The 16,987-nt window shown below is 38.3% G+C and overlaps 1 protein-coding gene across 1 annotated transcript in view; it reads right to left on the bottom strand.

The window, feature by feature from the left end:
• Positions 1–16,987, bottom strand: part of NO66 (Bifunctional lysine-specific demethylase and histidyl-hydroxylase NO66) — a 136,153-nt gene that overhangs the window by 41,236 nt on the left and 77,930 nt on the right. The window contains exon 12 of the mRNA XM_090386109.1: positions 152–235. Within this exon, the coding sequence (XP_090242235.1) occupies positions 152–235 (84 nt within the window). The remainder of the gene's footprint in view (positions 1–151; positions 236–16,987) is intronic.

Here is a 16,987-nt window from a genome sequence, read left to right as displayed (position 1 = left end):
AAAATCTTCTTATGCATTTCTGCATCAATACAATTTTATTCATATTTATGATCTATAGATAAAATATTTAATTTTTATTATTTATTTTACAAGTGCATTAAATAGTTAATTAGTAATAAGTCACAAAGCTCCTTTAATATAGATAGAATACCTTCTCCATGAAATCTCCCCATGTATTCTTCTGACATGTTGAGAGCGTAATATGAAGAGAATGTGTATCTTCTGGTGTGTAAGCCTAAAAAAGTATAAATTTATTAATTAAACCTAAGTTATTAATCTATAAAGTTACAGGTTTATCTGTCAATATGTATATATACACATATATATAAATATTTTATTTTTTCACAAAAACTCCCAAACATGAAAGATATTAGAACCAGCATGGGACGAAGGTTGAGAAAAACAGACGATACTTGTTGACATTAGACTTGAATCTCTGTAGATTGTAATTTTTGGAAAACATATGTGAAGGAAGGTTGTTCCAGAAAAGAAAAGTGGAATGGATGAATAAGGAAGAAGAACAGTTAGTTCTAAGAGTTGAAGAGAGAATGGCTTATGAGTGTTTGGCATGTGCTCAGACTGGTTTGGAAGAGAGAGTGGTGGAATTACACATGCCAGTTCAGAACATTGTCCATGGAAGAACCAATAGAAAAGGCGTGCAGCTGAAATGGAACAGCCACAAGATAGAAAGTGGAAAGATTTTGTAAGCGACAGGTTGTTAAGTAACCTGACTGCCTTCTTTGCATAGTCTAGGAGTTTGAGAGACATTTTGAAGGCACTACTCCTGATGTGCGAACAATATTCCATTGTAGGGTGAATATGAGATTTAAAGAAAGTCAACTGTTAAGAAGAAAAGCAGTACAGACAAAAGCAATACTTGTGATGTGCTTATAGCAATAGGAATTAAAAGTCAGGGTAATTACATACCCCAAAAGAGTTATGTAATCTAGTCTAGAAATCTACGTAATCTAATCTATCAAGGTGGGCACAGAGCAGTAGGCACTTTTTTGTGAGAAATAAGACAGGATGAAATTCTGGAAGGAATAAGGTTAACTAAGTTTTCTTTGCCCTATTGGATAATTACCTAGATATCAGCATTTATGGAGTTGGTAGTGGATATTCAAGAAGTTTGCATACAGCAAGGTTTCTCAAACTGGAAGGCCAAATGTAGTTTTCTATTATCAGCAAAACTATGTAACTTTCAGTCAGTGGAAGAAGATTCTTTATACAAGAAGAAAAGAGTGGGAGAAAGAACTGAATATGTATGAATACTGAAGAACTGAACCTTGGGGAACACTAGCATTAGTTGAGAAGTTAGAAGAACGCATAAGCATTTATCATACCACCAATTTGCTTATTGGAGGCTTGAAGTGGTGAAACCCATGTTTAGTCTCTAGAGCAAAGTTTCCGACATCCCCCCCATACTTCTCCTTCAACCCATGCACGGTACTAAGTACTATAGGTTTTGATACCTTTTGTGTTTGGGGTTTTCATAAAAAAAAAAAAAATTCAAATGCAAGTGTGTGTGTGTGTGCGTGTGGTCAGAGAAAAAACTAGCTGGTTGGTGAATTTCTTAAAAAAAAAAAAATTGCTTCTCAGAACATTTTTATGCTAAACATGTTCAAAAGCCTCAGAAATATCAAGGCAACTTTTTGAGTTTCAACTTTTCCCCTTAATCCATTGAAAAATGAATAACAAGCCAAGATATCATCTATGGATGAACAATGACAGAATCCATATTGGCAATCAGTAATCATCAGATGGAAAGTTTCAAGGTAGTCTGGAAGGGAGGGAATTTTTTCACTTTTATTTTTTTTTTGGAGATAGCTGGATATGAGAAAATTTCCATGCAGAAGGATAAACATTAGTGGAATAAGAAAGTTAAAAAAATAAATAAATAAAAATAATAAGATGGTACAAAAGTTTTGAAATCAAGTGGAGAAATATGATCAAGGCATGGGGCTTTTTTTGGCATCAAGTTGTTCAAAATTTTTCTAAAATCCCATCAGAAGCTACAGGAAGATTTCAATCGACAATCTAGAGTTAGAAGAACAGTACTATACTAATCAGCTTTATCTTTAAATGAGGATGAAAGAGAACCATCAGGCTGTAACAGAGGTGCACAGCAGTTGCAGCCAATAGTTCTGGCAAAAGCATCAAGGCTTGATTTCAATTGAAAATTGATTTTCTAATTTAACTGTAACTAGAAAATTGAATCCAGCTGTAGTTGTGAAGAATAAAATTACCAAGAACAACTGCCTTACTGTTAAGTAAGTTAGTTGGAAAAAATCAAGTTTCAAAGAAACAACGTCAAAAATTTATTTCTAAGTGATATGTAGAGCAATGGATGAATTTAACAGAATGGGTCTACAGATTTTAAGCCATAGGATTCCAGATTAGGAAGTTTTTGACAAGGAATATCAGCATGGACATGCATAATTACCACCTTTAAAGCAAAAGGAATCATATAGAGAAGACAACTGAGATGAGTGGTGGTTGAGGCAGCCGATAACTGAGTTCCTGTCAAAAAAAAAAAAAAAGTGAGTGAGGCTTGGCAGAATGTAGTTGGAAATTGACATAATTCCATTTCCACCTACATTCTGCCACCATTCCATTCATTCTCATTAGAAATGAGACCATGTACACCCATTCCCCGACTTATGTAATACTCAACTTATGGAAATTCAACTTTACATAAGTTTTTGCTGGCCAGTGCAAACTTAAAAAAATCGTGGAAATGTATTTTTCATCACATAGGAATAAATGGAGGTATCACGAAAATATCGTAATGTGAACCCAATAACACATTTTTTTTTTTGGTAATTCGTTCCAAGACCTCGGAAGTTGAAATTTTCACTATATAACTAAGCTATTTATATCTCTAAAAGGTCATTTTTATAATGGAAAAATCTGCTAAACTTTCATCGTTATCATATGTTCTGTTATAAGAATCAATTTTGAACGCCTTTGTGATATTTTTCTAAAACACATTTCTGGAGGTCGCTACCATAAAACAAAAACAATTTGCACTTTCCGGTTTATTGGGCTTTTCTGTTAGTGCATCCAATTATAAACGGGTAGTAAACTTGATCTTACTGCATTTGCAATAATCCCGATAACTGGAATTGTGCGAGTTTTTACGTTATTATGGTGAAATGTGTTCCCCTTTCACTGAAATCTTCAATCATATTAAAAACATAAATAAATTTTCAGAATCTTTTCTTCATTCCTATTTACTTATTAAATGATGAAGGAAAAGTGACCAACGGAAAGTGCAAGTGCTGGCAGTGCTAGGAAACAAAACAAAATTGATTTAGAAATGAAGATGATTAATTAAAACATGAAGCAGGACAAAGTTTGTCGTTTATTGCACGGAATTAGGTCTCACTGCTTCAACAGTGAATACTATTATAATGAACAGTGCACGAGTAAAAGAACATGTTAAAGGATCAACGTAATCCAGGGCCAATCTACCCCAACAGTGATCACAAAACAACGTTCAGGTGCTATATCGAAGATGGAAAAGCTATTAATAATATGGATGGAAAATCAGATTCAGAAGCAAGTTCTACTGAATCTAACGGCCATTCAAACAAGAAGTATTTATGAAGATAACGATAAGTATGGCAAACCCCAAGCCAAGTTCGTGATAAACAATGGGTGGTTCAATAGGTTCAAGCATCATGCTGGTTTCCAAAACATTAAAGTATGTGGTGAAGTCGCCAGTGCCGATTCTGCAGCTGCAGAGAAATTGTGATGCGTTGGAAAAGACCCTTTCTAAATCTCAACAGCCCTCAACTTCCGCAGCACGTGCTTATCAGTTGGAGAGTTAATTCTGGCACCAATGCTCGAAAGGTAAAACTTGCTGAGTTATGCTTGTCTCCTCTCTTTTTGTAATTTTATAATTTTGAAATTTTTGTAATCTTGTGAGCTTATAATTTTTCCTTTGTGTGAGATAAAAAATTGAATAATTCTATTTACATGTTCATTGAACATTTCTTTTTTGTTTCTATGAAATTCAGCACACATAGTTGCAAGTGTGGAATTTCCTTAATTGCTTATTTAGGGAAATTCCGACTTATGTAGCGTTAATTGGGGAGTGGCTATATATGTGTGAAATGAATGAGGAAATTTTTGGGAGGTTTAAATTTTTTTGCAGATAAGTTTGTTCTATTAATTTGACTGGTTATGATGTATCACATATAAAGGTAACAGTGGGGGATGGTGAAAGTTTTTTTTTTTTTATGAAAACCTCAAGCAAAAAAGGTATTAAAACCTATAGTACTTAGTACCATGAATGGGTTTAAGGTATAGAAGACAAAAGATACTTGTTGACATTACACCTAAATTTCTGCAGATTGTAATTTTCAGGAAATACATGTGAAGATAGGTTGTTCCAGAAAAAAGAAAGTTGAAGGGATAAAATGAGAAGAAAAGTTGGTTCTGTGAGGTTTGAAGTTGGACAGTAAACATATGTTGACTGCTTTGGAAGAGAAAGGGGGAATTACAGATGCCAATTTGGAAGAAGAGTGCCCACAGAATTATCTATAGAAAAGATCTGTTGTTGTTTGATTTTTTAGGAGCATTAGCAACTAAAGCCACATTGCTCTGGGATATGCGATGGTCATTCCCTGACCTTTCCGCATCTTCTGTATTTGGTGGTCACGGGTTCGAACCACGGTCTAATCAAGAAGCGTGTGCTACGCACTGCTGCTCCTGCCCATCTGGCTACGGAGGTGCTGTGTAAAAAAGGCATGCAGCAGAAACAGTAAATCCATTAGACAGAATGAGGAGAGATTTGTAAGAGATGGATCATTAATTAACTTGACTCTCCTCTTCTGAATGGAGTCCATAAGCCTAAGGTAGGTTTTAGGGGCGCCACCCAACACGTGGGAGCAATATTCCATGGTAGTGCGGATTGAGATATGTACAAAGTGACTAATTGTTTAGAAGAAAAGTAATTCTGAGAGTGAAAGAGAAAACAATTTTTTTTACATGCAGACAAAGCAATATTTGTTATGTACTTATGCCAAAGAGGGATTAGAAATCAGAGTAATCTCTAACAGAGAAATGTAACCTTGTTTACAAATCTAAGTGTCATCAATGATAAACATAGCAGACTTTTTTTGCACGACATAATACAAGACTGAGTTTTAGAATGATTGAAATTAACTAGGTAATCTTTGCCCCATTGCAGAATTACTTAGTAATCATCGGCATTTAAGGAATTGGAGGTGGATTTTCAAAACATTGAAGCTATTTGTGAAGAGCAAGGTTTCTCAAACTGGAAGATGGAAGGCAATGTGCTATTGTCAGCAAAACTATGGACAGGATTTTCAGTCGGTTCAAGGTCATTAATATACAAGAGGAAAAGAGTTGGAGAAAGAATTGAACCAGGGCAAACAACAGCACGAGTGGAGAAGTTAGAAGACAGAGAGCCATTTTACTATCATCTACAGAGAGTGGTCAGTGAGAACCTGGAAAGCCAATTGCAAAAAAAGTTGGCAACCTATAAGATGGAAGCTGTTGTTGTTTGTTTGGGGACTTTATAGTGCAAGGGCAACATGGCCATAATGTGCTTAACTATGGTAGAGTTCGGTGCTCTGTTTTTTCAATATGGATTGCGGTTAAAGTTTAGAGTGTGCTATAGATTTGTATCTGTTTAAGGAAAGTAAAGATTTTGTCAACCTGTGGCACATCTGCTAGTTGAGTTTTTTTTTTTTTTTTTTTTGTTAGTTGTTGGCGCATCGGCTTCTGTGGCCATACTGCACCTCCCAAGGTTTTTGCATTTTCTACTCTGATCCAAGCCCGAGACGGGATTCGAACCCACGACCTTTGGGTTGCCAGGCAGACACTTTGCTCACCCGGCAGGAGATGAGCTATACTCAGAGTGTTTGTTGCTGAAAATAAGCCAAAGAGAATTTGTCATTCACTGTTGTAAATAGGTCAATCAATGAGTATATGTTGGACTGTATAAGACGAGTGTTGCAGTTTGTGCACTATGGTGGGTCAGTGGCCGCAAGCAAATAAAGATGTGTCAGGTGCGAGTGGCCTATCCGTAATCAGGCTAATATGACTTCGCATTGGTTTTCACACATACTAGATCTCCATTGTTTTAGATCTTCTTTTATACCAATAACTTATTATTGCCTTAACTCTGCCAGATGCGTTGCCATTGTTCAAGGCATCATTTCTTTATAATGTACTTGTAGTCAGATGCAGGTATAGTGAAGGATTGGTCCACAGGATTAGTAGCAGTTTTGGCATCTAGGTCGGCCTGTTCATTTCCAGAAATACCAGGGTGAGCAGGAATCCAACAAAGGAGAACTTGTTGTTTCTTCTGGTTTGATTTAGTCACGAGTATTCCAGATCTGTCTAAGAAAGGCATTATCATTCTTTGTATTGTGTTGTCTAGCTTAGATAGCACTAATGGAGTCAGTACATACAACGCTGTGCAATATGGTTCTTGAGAGTGTGTAGTTTTAAGGCTATGTGGATAGCACAGAGTTCTGCAGTACAGATACTACATTCAGTGGGAAGCTTTTTGGATATGGTATATTTAGGATATATAAATAAAAATGTCAGGAAATACTACTGCTGCACCAACATGATTATCAGTTTTAGACCTATCTATGTAGATTGGTGTGTACTGGCCATGTTGGTTTTTGTTATTGTTTGTTTGTTATTTGGTTTTTAGGAGCATTAGCAACTAAGGCCATATTGCTCCGGGAATATGCGGTGGTTATTCCCTTGACCTTCCTGCATCCTCCGTATTTGGTAGTGACTGGCTCGAACCCCGGTCTAATCAAGAAGTGTGTGTTACGCACTGCTGCTCCTTCCTACCTGGCTACGGAGATGCCCGAAGGCCATGATGGCTTCTGTGTGGCATGTATTTGTAGTATGTTACTCAGGTCAAATTGCCAATCAGCTTGCAGTGACCAAAGACGTATCCTGGTTGGTGGATTTATAGATGAGTAAGCTCTATAAAGAGTTTCCCATTTAGGAGAGAAAAGTCCAATTCAAATGGGGTGTTTTGGATGCCCTTTGAGATTTTACTTTACACGTGCCCTCTGAACCGGCCATGTGTAAAGTAAAGTGTATTCAGTGTATAATGGCATCAGGGGTTTCCCCTATCTTCATGTTGCTTTCATTGTTGGTGTACCAGTTTGCTGGGAAGGCCAGAGATTTGAAAGTGTATGGATTTTGCAGTAAGTGAAATGTTGCGTACCATTGTTCATCTGGCCATTTAGCCGCCAGACCCCTGCTGTGCCACAACATTGCCCACACTTGGTCCCCATGGAGGCAGACCAGGTACCCAGTAGTTTGAAATTTTTACTCTGGCAGGCCCTGTCACCTAGTTTCTTGAGATTTCAGTGGCTAGGGCCTATAAAAAATATAATAATAAATAATAATAAAAAAAAATGAAGGGGAATGCTAAAGTTGGAAACACCAAAAACTGGTGATCATGGTTAATTTTGACATGTTTAAATTTAGATGTGTAGGGCATTCACTTGCATATAGATAGAGTGGGGAAGACTAAAGACTGGGGGAAAAGAGAGATGTATGAGGACATTAGGGAAGGTGACCCCAATCGGTCAGTAAGGCAGGCCCATGCCTCATCAGAAGAAGAAGCAGGGGGGGCAACTCCTGTTCTCCTCCCAACGGGGATGAGGGGTTACAGGTGCCACGCAAGGGAGCACTATACAGATCACCAGATGGCACTGGTAGCAGAGCTGCAGGTTGTCAAGGTTGGTGCAGAGTCCAAATCAGGTAAGTGTCGTATCTGGTGAAGACAACGTTCCTGGCACACACAGGTTGTACTATCAGTTTTGTTGCCAAGCTTGGTTTGGTTGTGGGTGGATGTATACCTCGGTTGCTACTGAAGAGACATTTGACATCAGAATTATGTATTAGTTGAGTGGGAAGGTTTTTCATCTCTTGAAGAGATCGTGGGCGAATATCTTGAAGGCACTGTAGTGCCTTTCATCACTCAGGATGTGATGTTCCTGGTCTAGCAGCAGGTAATATATTTTTGTTATTAGTTGGCATCTGAGTTCTTCATATAGTTTGCATCTGTACATTAGGTGCTACCAGCTTTTGGGGAGTCCAATAGTGGGTTGTTAGTGATGCCTAGGATGGAGAGTTTCTTCCTAATGGGTCTTGTGTCCCATTAGCAGGAAGGTAGCATGTAGACCCAGGAAAAACCAATGTGGCAACTTTGGGTAGGTCCTTTCAACATTGGGTATGAATTTCCTGGTGATGTCTCTCTCGGTAGAATTGGTCCAGCGGTCCTGCCATATCCGCAATAGGTGAGTATCGAGTCATCTTTTATCCATTGTGAGGGTGTTTGTTGGGTCCGTGGTATAGGCAAGGCAGGTTACTGTTCTACCCTTTGTGAGGTTATACACTAGGCCTGTCCAGACAATCTCCAGGTCAAGGGGGAGGGCACTGGCCAGCACTTGTAGGGCGTGGGTGCTGACCGTGCAGTACCCCTGGATATAGCCAGCAGTATGGAGCGCTGTATCGTGTCAAGCTTCTTTCTATTTGTAGCTGTTATTGCTATGTGGTACCATATGCTGGAGGCACAGCTGGTGACTGACATAAAGGCAGCCTTATAGAGCAAGGACAGTGTGCGGTGTTTAAGGCCCCAGTCTCTTCGGGTAATTCTATTGAACATGGCCATATAATTTCGGATCTTCATTTGGATGTATTTTAAGTAAGGAGTGAATGCCAGATTCCTGTCCAGGACAATCCCCAGGTGCTATATTTGCTCTGTTAGATTGTTGTTCCCTGTATTTTTATTTGTGGGGCCTCCTAATATTTAGGTTATCTTTGAGCAGTAAGAAGCTAGTATTTGTTGAAGAGATGCGAAGGAAATTACAGTTTGCCCATTCCTGTAGGGTAGCGAGGGCTCTGTTGGCCATTGCTTCTAGTTGTTGTTGAGAGTCCACTACGAGGATGAGTACCAAATCATCTGCACATGCCTGTGATTGTATGTTTTGAAGATCGTAGTTTAGGAATTCATCTAGGAGAATATTCCACAGGAGGGGGCACCGTCTGTGGACCTGGCTGTAGGGAGTTCTTACTATGATTTTCCTCTGAGAAAGGTAGCTTTGGATGCAGTCATAAAGGTTGGCAGTGTGAAGTCTGCCGAGGACACTTGACCACCAGAGTCAGTCAAACACCCTGACAAAGTCAATGGAGATGACTAAAAGTATTTTTTATCCATGTTTTGTGCAACTGTGATGATCGCTTGCAGAGCATCCCCTGTGGAGCAGCCTTTGAGAAAGCCATATTGGTTTGGAGATTGAAGTTCGGCTGAGTTATAATGGCTTTCAATACGTTGATGGAACCGGTGATGTACGGTATGCCTCCAGTGCCAAGACAAAGAGCATGGTGATGGAAAAGATCAAGCCAACGTAATGCCCTTAGTCTACCATAGCTATATACTACAGAACCATAGTCCAGACATGACCATATTAATGCATGGTAGAGATGTAGTGTGTAATGGTCAACTCCCCACATTGTGCCTGATAAAACTCTTAAGATGTTAAGTATTTTAAGACAGGTAATCCGGAGCATTTTTATATGTTCAAGGAAAGTGTGTTTTTGGTCAAATAACACACCAAGAAAGCGGACACCATTGACAACTGGTATGACTTGATTTTCAAGTTGAAGTTCCAGATGTTGGTGTAGGTTATGCTTCCTATAGAAGTGCTTCCCAACCATTTTTTGACATGAATAATGTCTATGCTGGGGGTACCCTACGGCACTCAGGCTGTCATGAAAAGTGAAATGTCTAACTGTTGTTATATCTTCAAAACTAATAGACAATAGTATAAAAAATTTATACTAATTTTACCGGGTATATAATGCCGTCGACAAATATGCAAGAAAAAATTAGAAATTTTGATATTTAATATCATTTTTTTTTCGAAAAAACTAAAAAGCTCACATTTTGGTCATTTGCTTTTGTCTTGGTTATTTGCACTCTCAATAACTTCTAAACTATGATAGATAGACATAAACAGTAAGCGATAAAATTGTTCATTAGGAGACAGTTTTTGCATCTATAAATAGTTTTGATGTACAGTCTGTCCTCGTATAGCACGATAGTTGCGTTCCTAGAAATCCTCGTGCAATGCAAAATCGTGCAATATAAACAACAGGCCCTATGGGAAAAGTGGGGTTAGGGGCCGACCACCCAAGATTGAACACACATTTGGAACCAAAACATTACCAAACACAATAAATAATCGGGTAATTTTAATCGTTATAAAATACTTACGTATTTTATAACGATTAAAATACGTAATAAAAAATAATATAATTTTTTTTATTATAATATGATAAATAATAAAAAATATTTATTTTTTATTATATTATAAAAAAGTATTTTTTACGAATAAAATACGTATTTTATTCGTAAAAAATTTATTATATTAAATAAAATAGTCGTAATAAAATCTTACGTATTTTATAATACGTAAGTCGTAATAAAATATTGCTAATGCTTTTGCTTCTATCGTAAGCAAACTTGTTTTTTGTTTGATTTTCTATCCAAACAGATGACAGCCGTTCCATCCCTTCCAATTCTTGTGTCTTAATCTAATGGATTTTAATTACACTTTCAGTTGTTCCTGCTATAAAAGTTGTTTTTATTTTCTCCGCATTCTTTGTAATTCTCGGCGTTGCCTCATTTAGGTCTGTAGCACGCGCAATATCACACGGTCTTTCATTTCGCTCAAAGCGTTTCACAATTTCATATTTTTTCTCTATCGACAGAGGCGGACTGGCCATAAGCATTACCCGGGAAATCCCGGTGGGCCGGAGGCCGGTGTGATTTTGGCCATAAACCGTAGTGAGGCCACTATAAATTTTCCCGGGTAAGAATTTTTGACCCAGTCCGCCTCTGTTTATCGATATTGCTTTTTTTTTTCTCTCTGAATCTGCAATGTCTTCGCCAGGACGCTTCCTTTTCACACCTTTTAAGTATTTCACTCATTTTTAGGGAATAAAGCGCAATTACAAAACGAGGAGGCACGCTTAGTACACATAAACAAAGCTGCGCGCGTGTAGCAACTGAATAAACAACACCGTAAAGGCCGAGATACACTATTAACACCTCACATTTTACTAAAGCACATTTCTGGGGGTTACTACCATAAAACAATAAAAACAATTTCCAGTTGTGTTTCTGCTAGTGGAATCTGTTATAAACTGGTAGTAAACTCCATCTAATTGCATTTGCGATTATATCGATAGCTGGAATTGTGTTGGTTTTTACGTTATTATGGTGAAATGTGTTTCCCCTTCAGTGATATAAAACACATAAATACATTTTCAGAATCTTCTTCATTCCTATCGTGTTGCGTTCAGTTGGGGTGATTCCGCGTTCGACTGCCATTTCTTGTAAACACAAAGGCGAATCGTGCATAAGCGAATTCGGTTCGTGTTATATAAGATAACGTTCCCCTATTTATAAATCGTGTATGATCGAATTCGTGTAATGCAAACACGTGTTATACGAGGACCGACTCTTATGTTTTCTGAGTAATAGCGATGCAAAGTTGAGAGAGCTGGAAAATTCGAGCATTTTCAATTTTGTTTTTGCAATATCTTGAAAACTATAAATGTTAGACAAAAACGGTAATCAACAAAATTGTTGCCCTTTGAGAGCTCTACAAGGATATATAACTAGATTTCAAATCGGGATTTTAGTTTTTGAGAGTTGAACTACTCGTTAAAGTAACTACTTCATTACTTTGTCATGGAACAAGTACCAAATGCTGTTTGTTTGTTCCATCGTAACAACGATGTTGTTGTTCGATATAATGATCAAGCGTTGGAAGGAAACACCATAATCGATTGTACAGCCAACAATCACTTCAAAGGTTACAAGAGTCATGAACAGTTGACTAGTATGCGAACTCCATCAAATGAGTGTAGCAGAGACCGGAGGTTTGCCATACATACTGCATCTATCGACTAGAAAACCTTAAATGATCACTACAAACATTGATGTTGAAGATGGTTTGGTTAATGGAGCGATCAGAACTTTACAGCAAGTTAAGATGGAAGAAACAAAAATCAAAAGATTGCGGTTACATTTTGAAAGCAAGAATGTTAGAACTAAGAGTCATCTCAAGTCTCGTCCACACATATTGCTGCATATTAAAATCTGGATGGACTCCGATTACGAGACGTTCCGCCATAGTATCTTTCAAAAACAAAATGCTTAAATGCAAAAGAATCCAATTTCCTTTGGTTGAAGTTGTGACATGACGGTTCATAAATCTCAGGGTGGAACTTTCAAAGAAATCGTATTCGATTACGATAAGTCTCGAACAGCAACTGGTATAAGTTGCATTGTTGAGAGTTAGAAGCATTGATGGCCTGTACATCAGAAATCAGAAAGACAACTTTACATTCTACCATGCTCGTGGTTGAATGTAAAACATTCAAAGATGCAAGATCTTTGAACTGAATTGAAATGTTTGAATAACCATCATTTTGAAACATTCTCTACAACCACATTACAATTTTTGGATCAAGTTGCTTCATAGAGTTTCAGAATGGTATTGTTGAATTCACTGAGTTTGAAACTTCATAGCGAAGACATTGCAACCAACCCAATTCTCATGAAATCGAATACCTTGGCATTAAATGAAATAGCTTGAAAACAATGAAAATGTTGATGTTCGAGGATACAAACGTATCACACAATTCAAAAGACATTCTGTGCGATCTGGTGGTGTTGCAATATACAATTAAGTCGAATCAACAATATGTATGCCACACATTCTTATTGGTCCTTGAGGTTGTCACACATTCTCTCAGACATGCCAGACAAGCTGTACTTGTTACCTGGGAGTCTAAAACGCTGATGGAACTGATATTTGGGTGACACCCAAGTCAAGTGGACCCAATTTCGGTGAAGTCCAGACGGTCTGTGACAGCCAAATCCCCTGCTTGCACCTTCACGATGGTGGGAATGTTAGTAATCCTGGGTATAACCTCCATGCACAAGTACTTGGTGGGTGACCACCCAGGTGTGAACCAACGTAAGCAGGGGTCGAGGTGTGGTGCCCACACCACATGGAGGAATGCCACCCCTCTGGGTTACCAGGTAATACAAGGTGGTAGACGACTCTCATCAACCGGTGCAATACCACCACTTTGCTTATTGGAGGCTTCAATTGGTGGAACCCATGTTTAGTCTCTAGAGCTGTTCAAGTCAACCCTTCCCCATCTCTTCCATCATGCAGTATGACTGATGACTTTTGAGGTTATTATGGACATCATGGCGAGATCCAATCTTCCTTACATTTTGAGGGTACAGCTCTAAAATAGTGTTCGCAGGCTGGCCGCTAGTTTGTACACCAGATGGAACTCATTGATAACTCTTTAAGAGGCTTCCGGATCAGCTAGTATCTTGCTACCTCTACTCTGCCAGATAGTGACTGGACGGAGTCCAAGTAGTGTGTATACGGGGGCATTGTCAAGGATCTGAGTATATTCTTACTATATGTACGCCATATCAAAAAATAGCATTACTTCATACGGCATGTTCTCCCAACTTTTTCTTACTATTGAATGAACCATGAATTGTCAAACTAATAGAGTAAGCTTATCTGCGAAAAGATCTAAACCTCCCAAACACTTCCTAGTTCATTTCACAAATATACGTGGTCTCAGTTCTAATCTCAACGATGTCCACTTCCACTTGCAGTCTGCCAAACCCCATGTACTTTTTCTGACAGAATCTCAGTTATCGGTTGATTCAACTACTGCTCATCTCAGTTGCCCAAATTATTCGCTGTATGATTCTTTTGTCTCAAAGGTGGTACTTGTGCATATGTCCATTTCGACATTTCCTGTCAGAGACTTGGTAATTTGGAATCTCCTCTTTTCGATCTTCTCTGGCTTAAAATCTCTCTACCTCATTGTGTCAAATTCATCTGTTGTCTCTATCATTCTCCCAACTCCATTAATAGTCCAACTTCCCTCACAGAGAGGTAATTTTTCTTGGTGATTTTAATGTTCACAACTCCAGTTGGCTTCCATTTTCTAGTCACATGGACTCAGCTGGTCGAGATGCTGAATTTTTTGCAATTACTAATGATCTTGCACAGAATGTTTGTTTACCTACAAGAATACTGAACAATTCTAACCATGCAGCCAACATACTTGATTTTTTTTTCACAAACACCCTTCTAAGTACACGGTCGAAGTGAGTGGTCCTTTAGGCACCTCAGATCACAACTTGGTGATTGTCTCTTCTCCAATGGAGCCTTTATCTCATGGCTATTCCCAACCTCGTATTGTTTGGCATTACAAGAATGCAAAATGGGATGACCTGAGAGATTTCTTTTCTTCTTTTCCTTGGTCGGATTACTGTTTCAAAACTTCTGATGTCAACGTTTGCTCAGATCGTGTCAGTGAAATTATTCTTGCATGAATGGAATCCTTTATTCCACACTCCACCTTAAAATGCCGTCCTTTATCTAAACCTTGGTTTTCCAATAAATGTGCTAATGCTGTTCAAGAGAAGAATGTCGCACATCGTAATTACTGGCTTGTTTCCAATTCTTCAGTTTCATTTTCTGCCTACACCAAAGCTCACAACAATTGTAAAGCATTTATTAATCAGTCCAAACTAGATTTTGAACAGGATAAAAGTAGAAAACTTGCTTCTTGCTCTAATGGCAGCCGAGCATTCTGGTCTCTAGACAAAGCTATTGGCTGCAACTTTTTGCCCATCTCTGCTCCCACTTCTGTCAAAACAAGACGATTCTGTTGTCACTTCAGCCAAGGATAAAGCTGACCTGTTAGCATCCCATTTTTCTTCCAACTCGTGTATTAATGATATTGGTAAAACACCTCCCACCATTTCCAACACGCTGCATTCAATGCCTCCTGTGGTCTTCTGTGAAAAGGATGTCAGAAGGATTTTGACGAATCTTGATGCTAAGAAAGTTCCAGGTCCACATGGTATTTCTCCACTTGTTCTCTAAACCTGTGCTCCTGAACTTACTCCTATTCTTTGCCACCTTTTTTCACTTTCTTATTCGAAAGGTATTTTTCCTTCTGCTTAGAAATTTGCTCATATCCAGCCAGTTCCTAAACAGGGTGACAAATCCCTCCCATCCAATTATCGTCCCATTGCAATTACTTGTACTCTTTCTAAAGTAATAGAGAAATCAATTAACCGCCAACTCTTAAACAACCTAGAAACCTTCTGTCTGATCAACGATCGCCAGTATGGATTCCGTCACTGTCGATCCACTGGTGATATTCTGGCTTATGTTACCCATTTATAGACAAATTCAATGGAAAAGTTTGGTGAAACACAAGCAGTTGCTCTCGATATCTCAAAGGCTTTCGATCGTGTTTGGCATAAAGGTCTTCTAAACAAGCTTCCATCTTATGGTTTGCCAACTGTTTTTTGTAATTGGTTATCCAGTTCTCTCTCTGATCACTCACTAAGGGCGATGGTAGATGGCTCTCTGTTTTCTAACTTCTCCACTAATTCTGGTGTCCCCCCCAAGGTTCAGTTCTTTCCCCCACTCTTTTACTCTTGTATATTAATGACCTTCTTCCATTGACTGTAAACTCTATCCATAGTTTTGCCGATGATAGCACACTGCATTCCACTTTGCATTTTGAGAAACCTTGACCTGCTCAATCAGCTTCAACTTTTCGAATATCCGCCACCAACTCCTTAAATGCTCTCGAGGTAATTCTCCAGTGGGGGCAAATACAACTTAGTTGATTTCAATCCTTCTAAAACTCAGTCTTGTCTTATTTCATGTAAAAAGGATTCTTCTGCTCCTATGCTTATCTTTGGTGACACTCCGATTTCTAGGCAAAAGGATATATTTCTTTTGGGGATTACCCTGACTTCTAATCTCTCTTGGCACAAGCACATTACAAATATTGCTTCCTCTGCATCTAAAAAACTTGGTTTTCTCTTTCGCTCTCGGCTTTACTTTTTTACCAAACAGCTGTTCACTCTGTACAAATTGCAAATCTGCCCTACCATGGAATATTGTTCCCACATCTGGGGTGGTGCCCCCAAAACCTCTCTCAGGCCTCTAGATTCCATTCAGAAGAGGGCAGTTACAGGGTCTCTCCACTTGCTGTTTCATAGACGTACTGCTTCTGCTGCATGCCTTTTCTACAGATATTTCCATGGGCTTCTATAATTCCCACTCTCTCTTTTAAAACAGTCTGAACATGTGCCTCCACCAGCCAACATCCATTTACTGTCCAACTTCAAACTCACAGAACCAACTTTTCATCTTCCTCGTTTATTCATTCAACTGCCGTTTTCCAGAACAATCTTCCTTCATATGTATTTCCTGAAAATTAGTCTACAGAAGTTCAAGTCTAATGTCAACAAATATCTTCTTTCAACTTCTCAATCTCCAACCCAAGCACGGTACTAAGTACTACAGGTTCTAATACTTCTGGTGTTTGGGATTTTCATAAAAAAAAAAAAATTCTGATTACCACTGATGCAGACTCGCTACGGCAAATGACTGGTATAGATAAATGTGGCGACATTTGTGCAGCTGAAGTTGAAATAAATGTACAGAAGACTGTTTGTAACATTCTATATCTCACTGATTTCAACAATGGAGCAGATTAAAAGTTTTTTTAATATGCAACCTAGCGATTTATATGCCAAAGTTTGGAGATATCTAAAGTTGTAAGGAAATTCAACTTTCAAAACATCCCAATAACTTTAGTGGGTGATTTCAACATTGACCTGAAAGATTCGAGTTAAGAAACCCAAAAATGCTCCATTTCTCGACTTCATGGAATCAACACTTGATCTTAAACTCACATCACATCCTACAAAATCTACTACGCGTGGCAATCATGTATCGACTTGGTCTTCAATTGCAATGTTAATTGTTTGAATTGTTTCAACTATGTATCCTAATTTAGTTATCACAAACCTTTATTGTTGATTGTAAAT

This window comes from Mastigoproctus giganteus, chromosome 12, assembly GCF_048544385.1.
Source record: "Mastigoproctus giganteus isolate SK-2022 chromosome 12, ASM4854438v1, whole genome shotgun sequence".
NCBI classification, from domain to species: domain Eukaryota; kingdom Metazoa; phylum Arthropoda; class Arachnida; order Uropygi; family Thelyphonidae; genus Mastigoproctus; species Mastigoproctus giganteus.
Note: the sequence above shows the minus strand (reverse complement) of the source record. Positions and strands in the feature narration are given on the sequence as shown.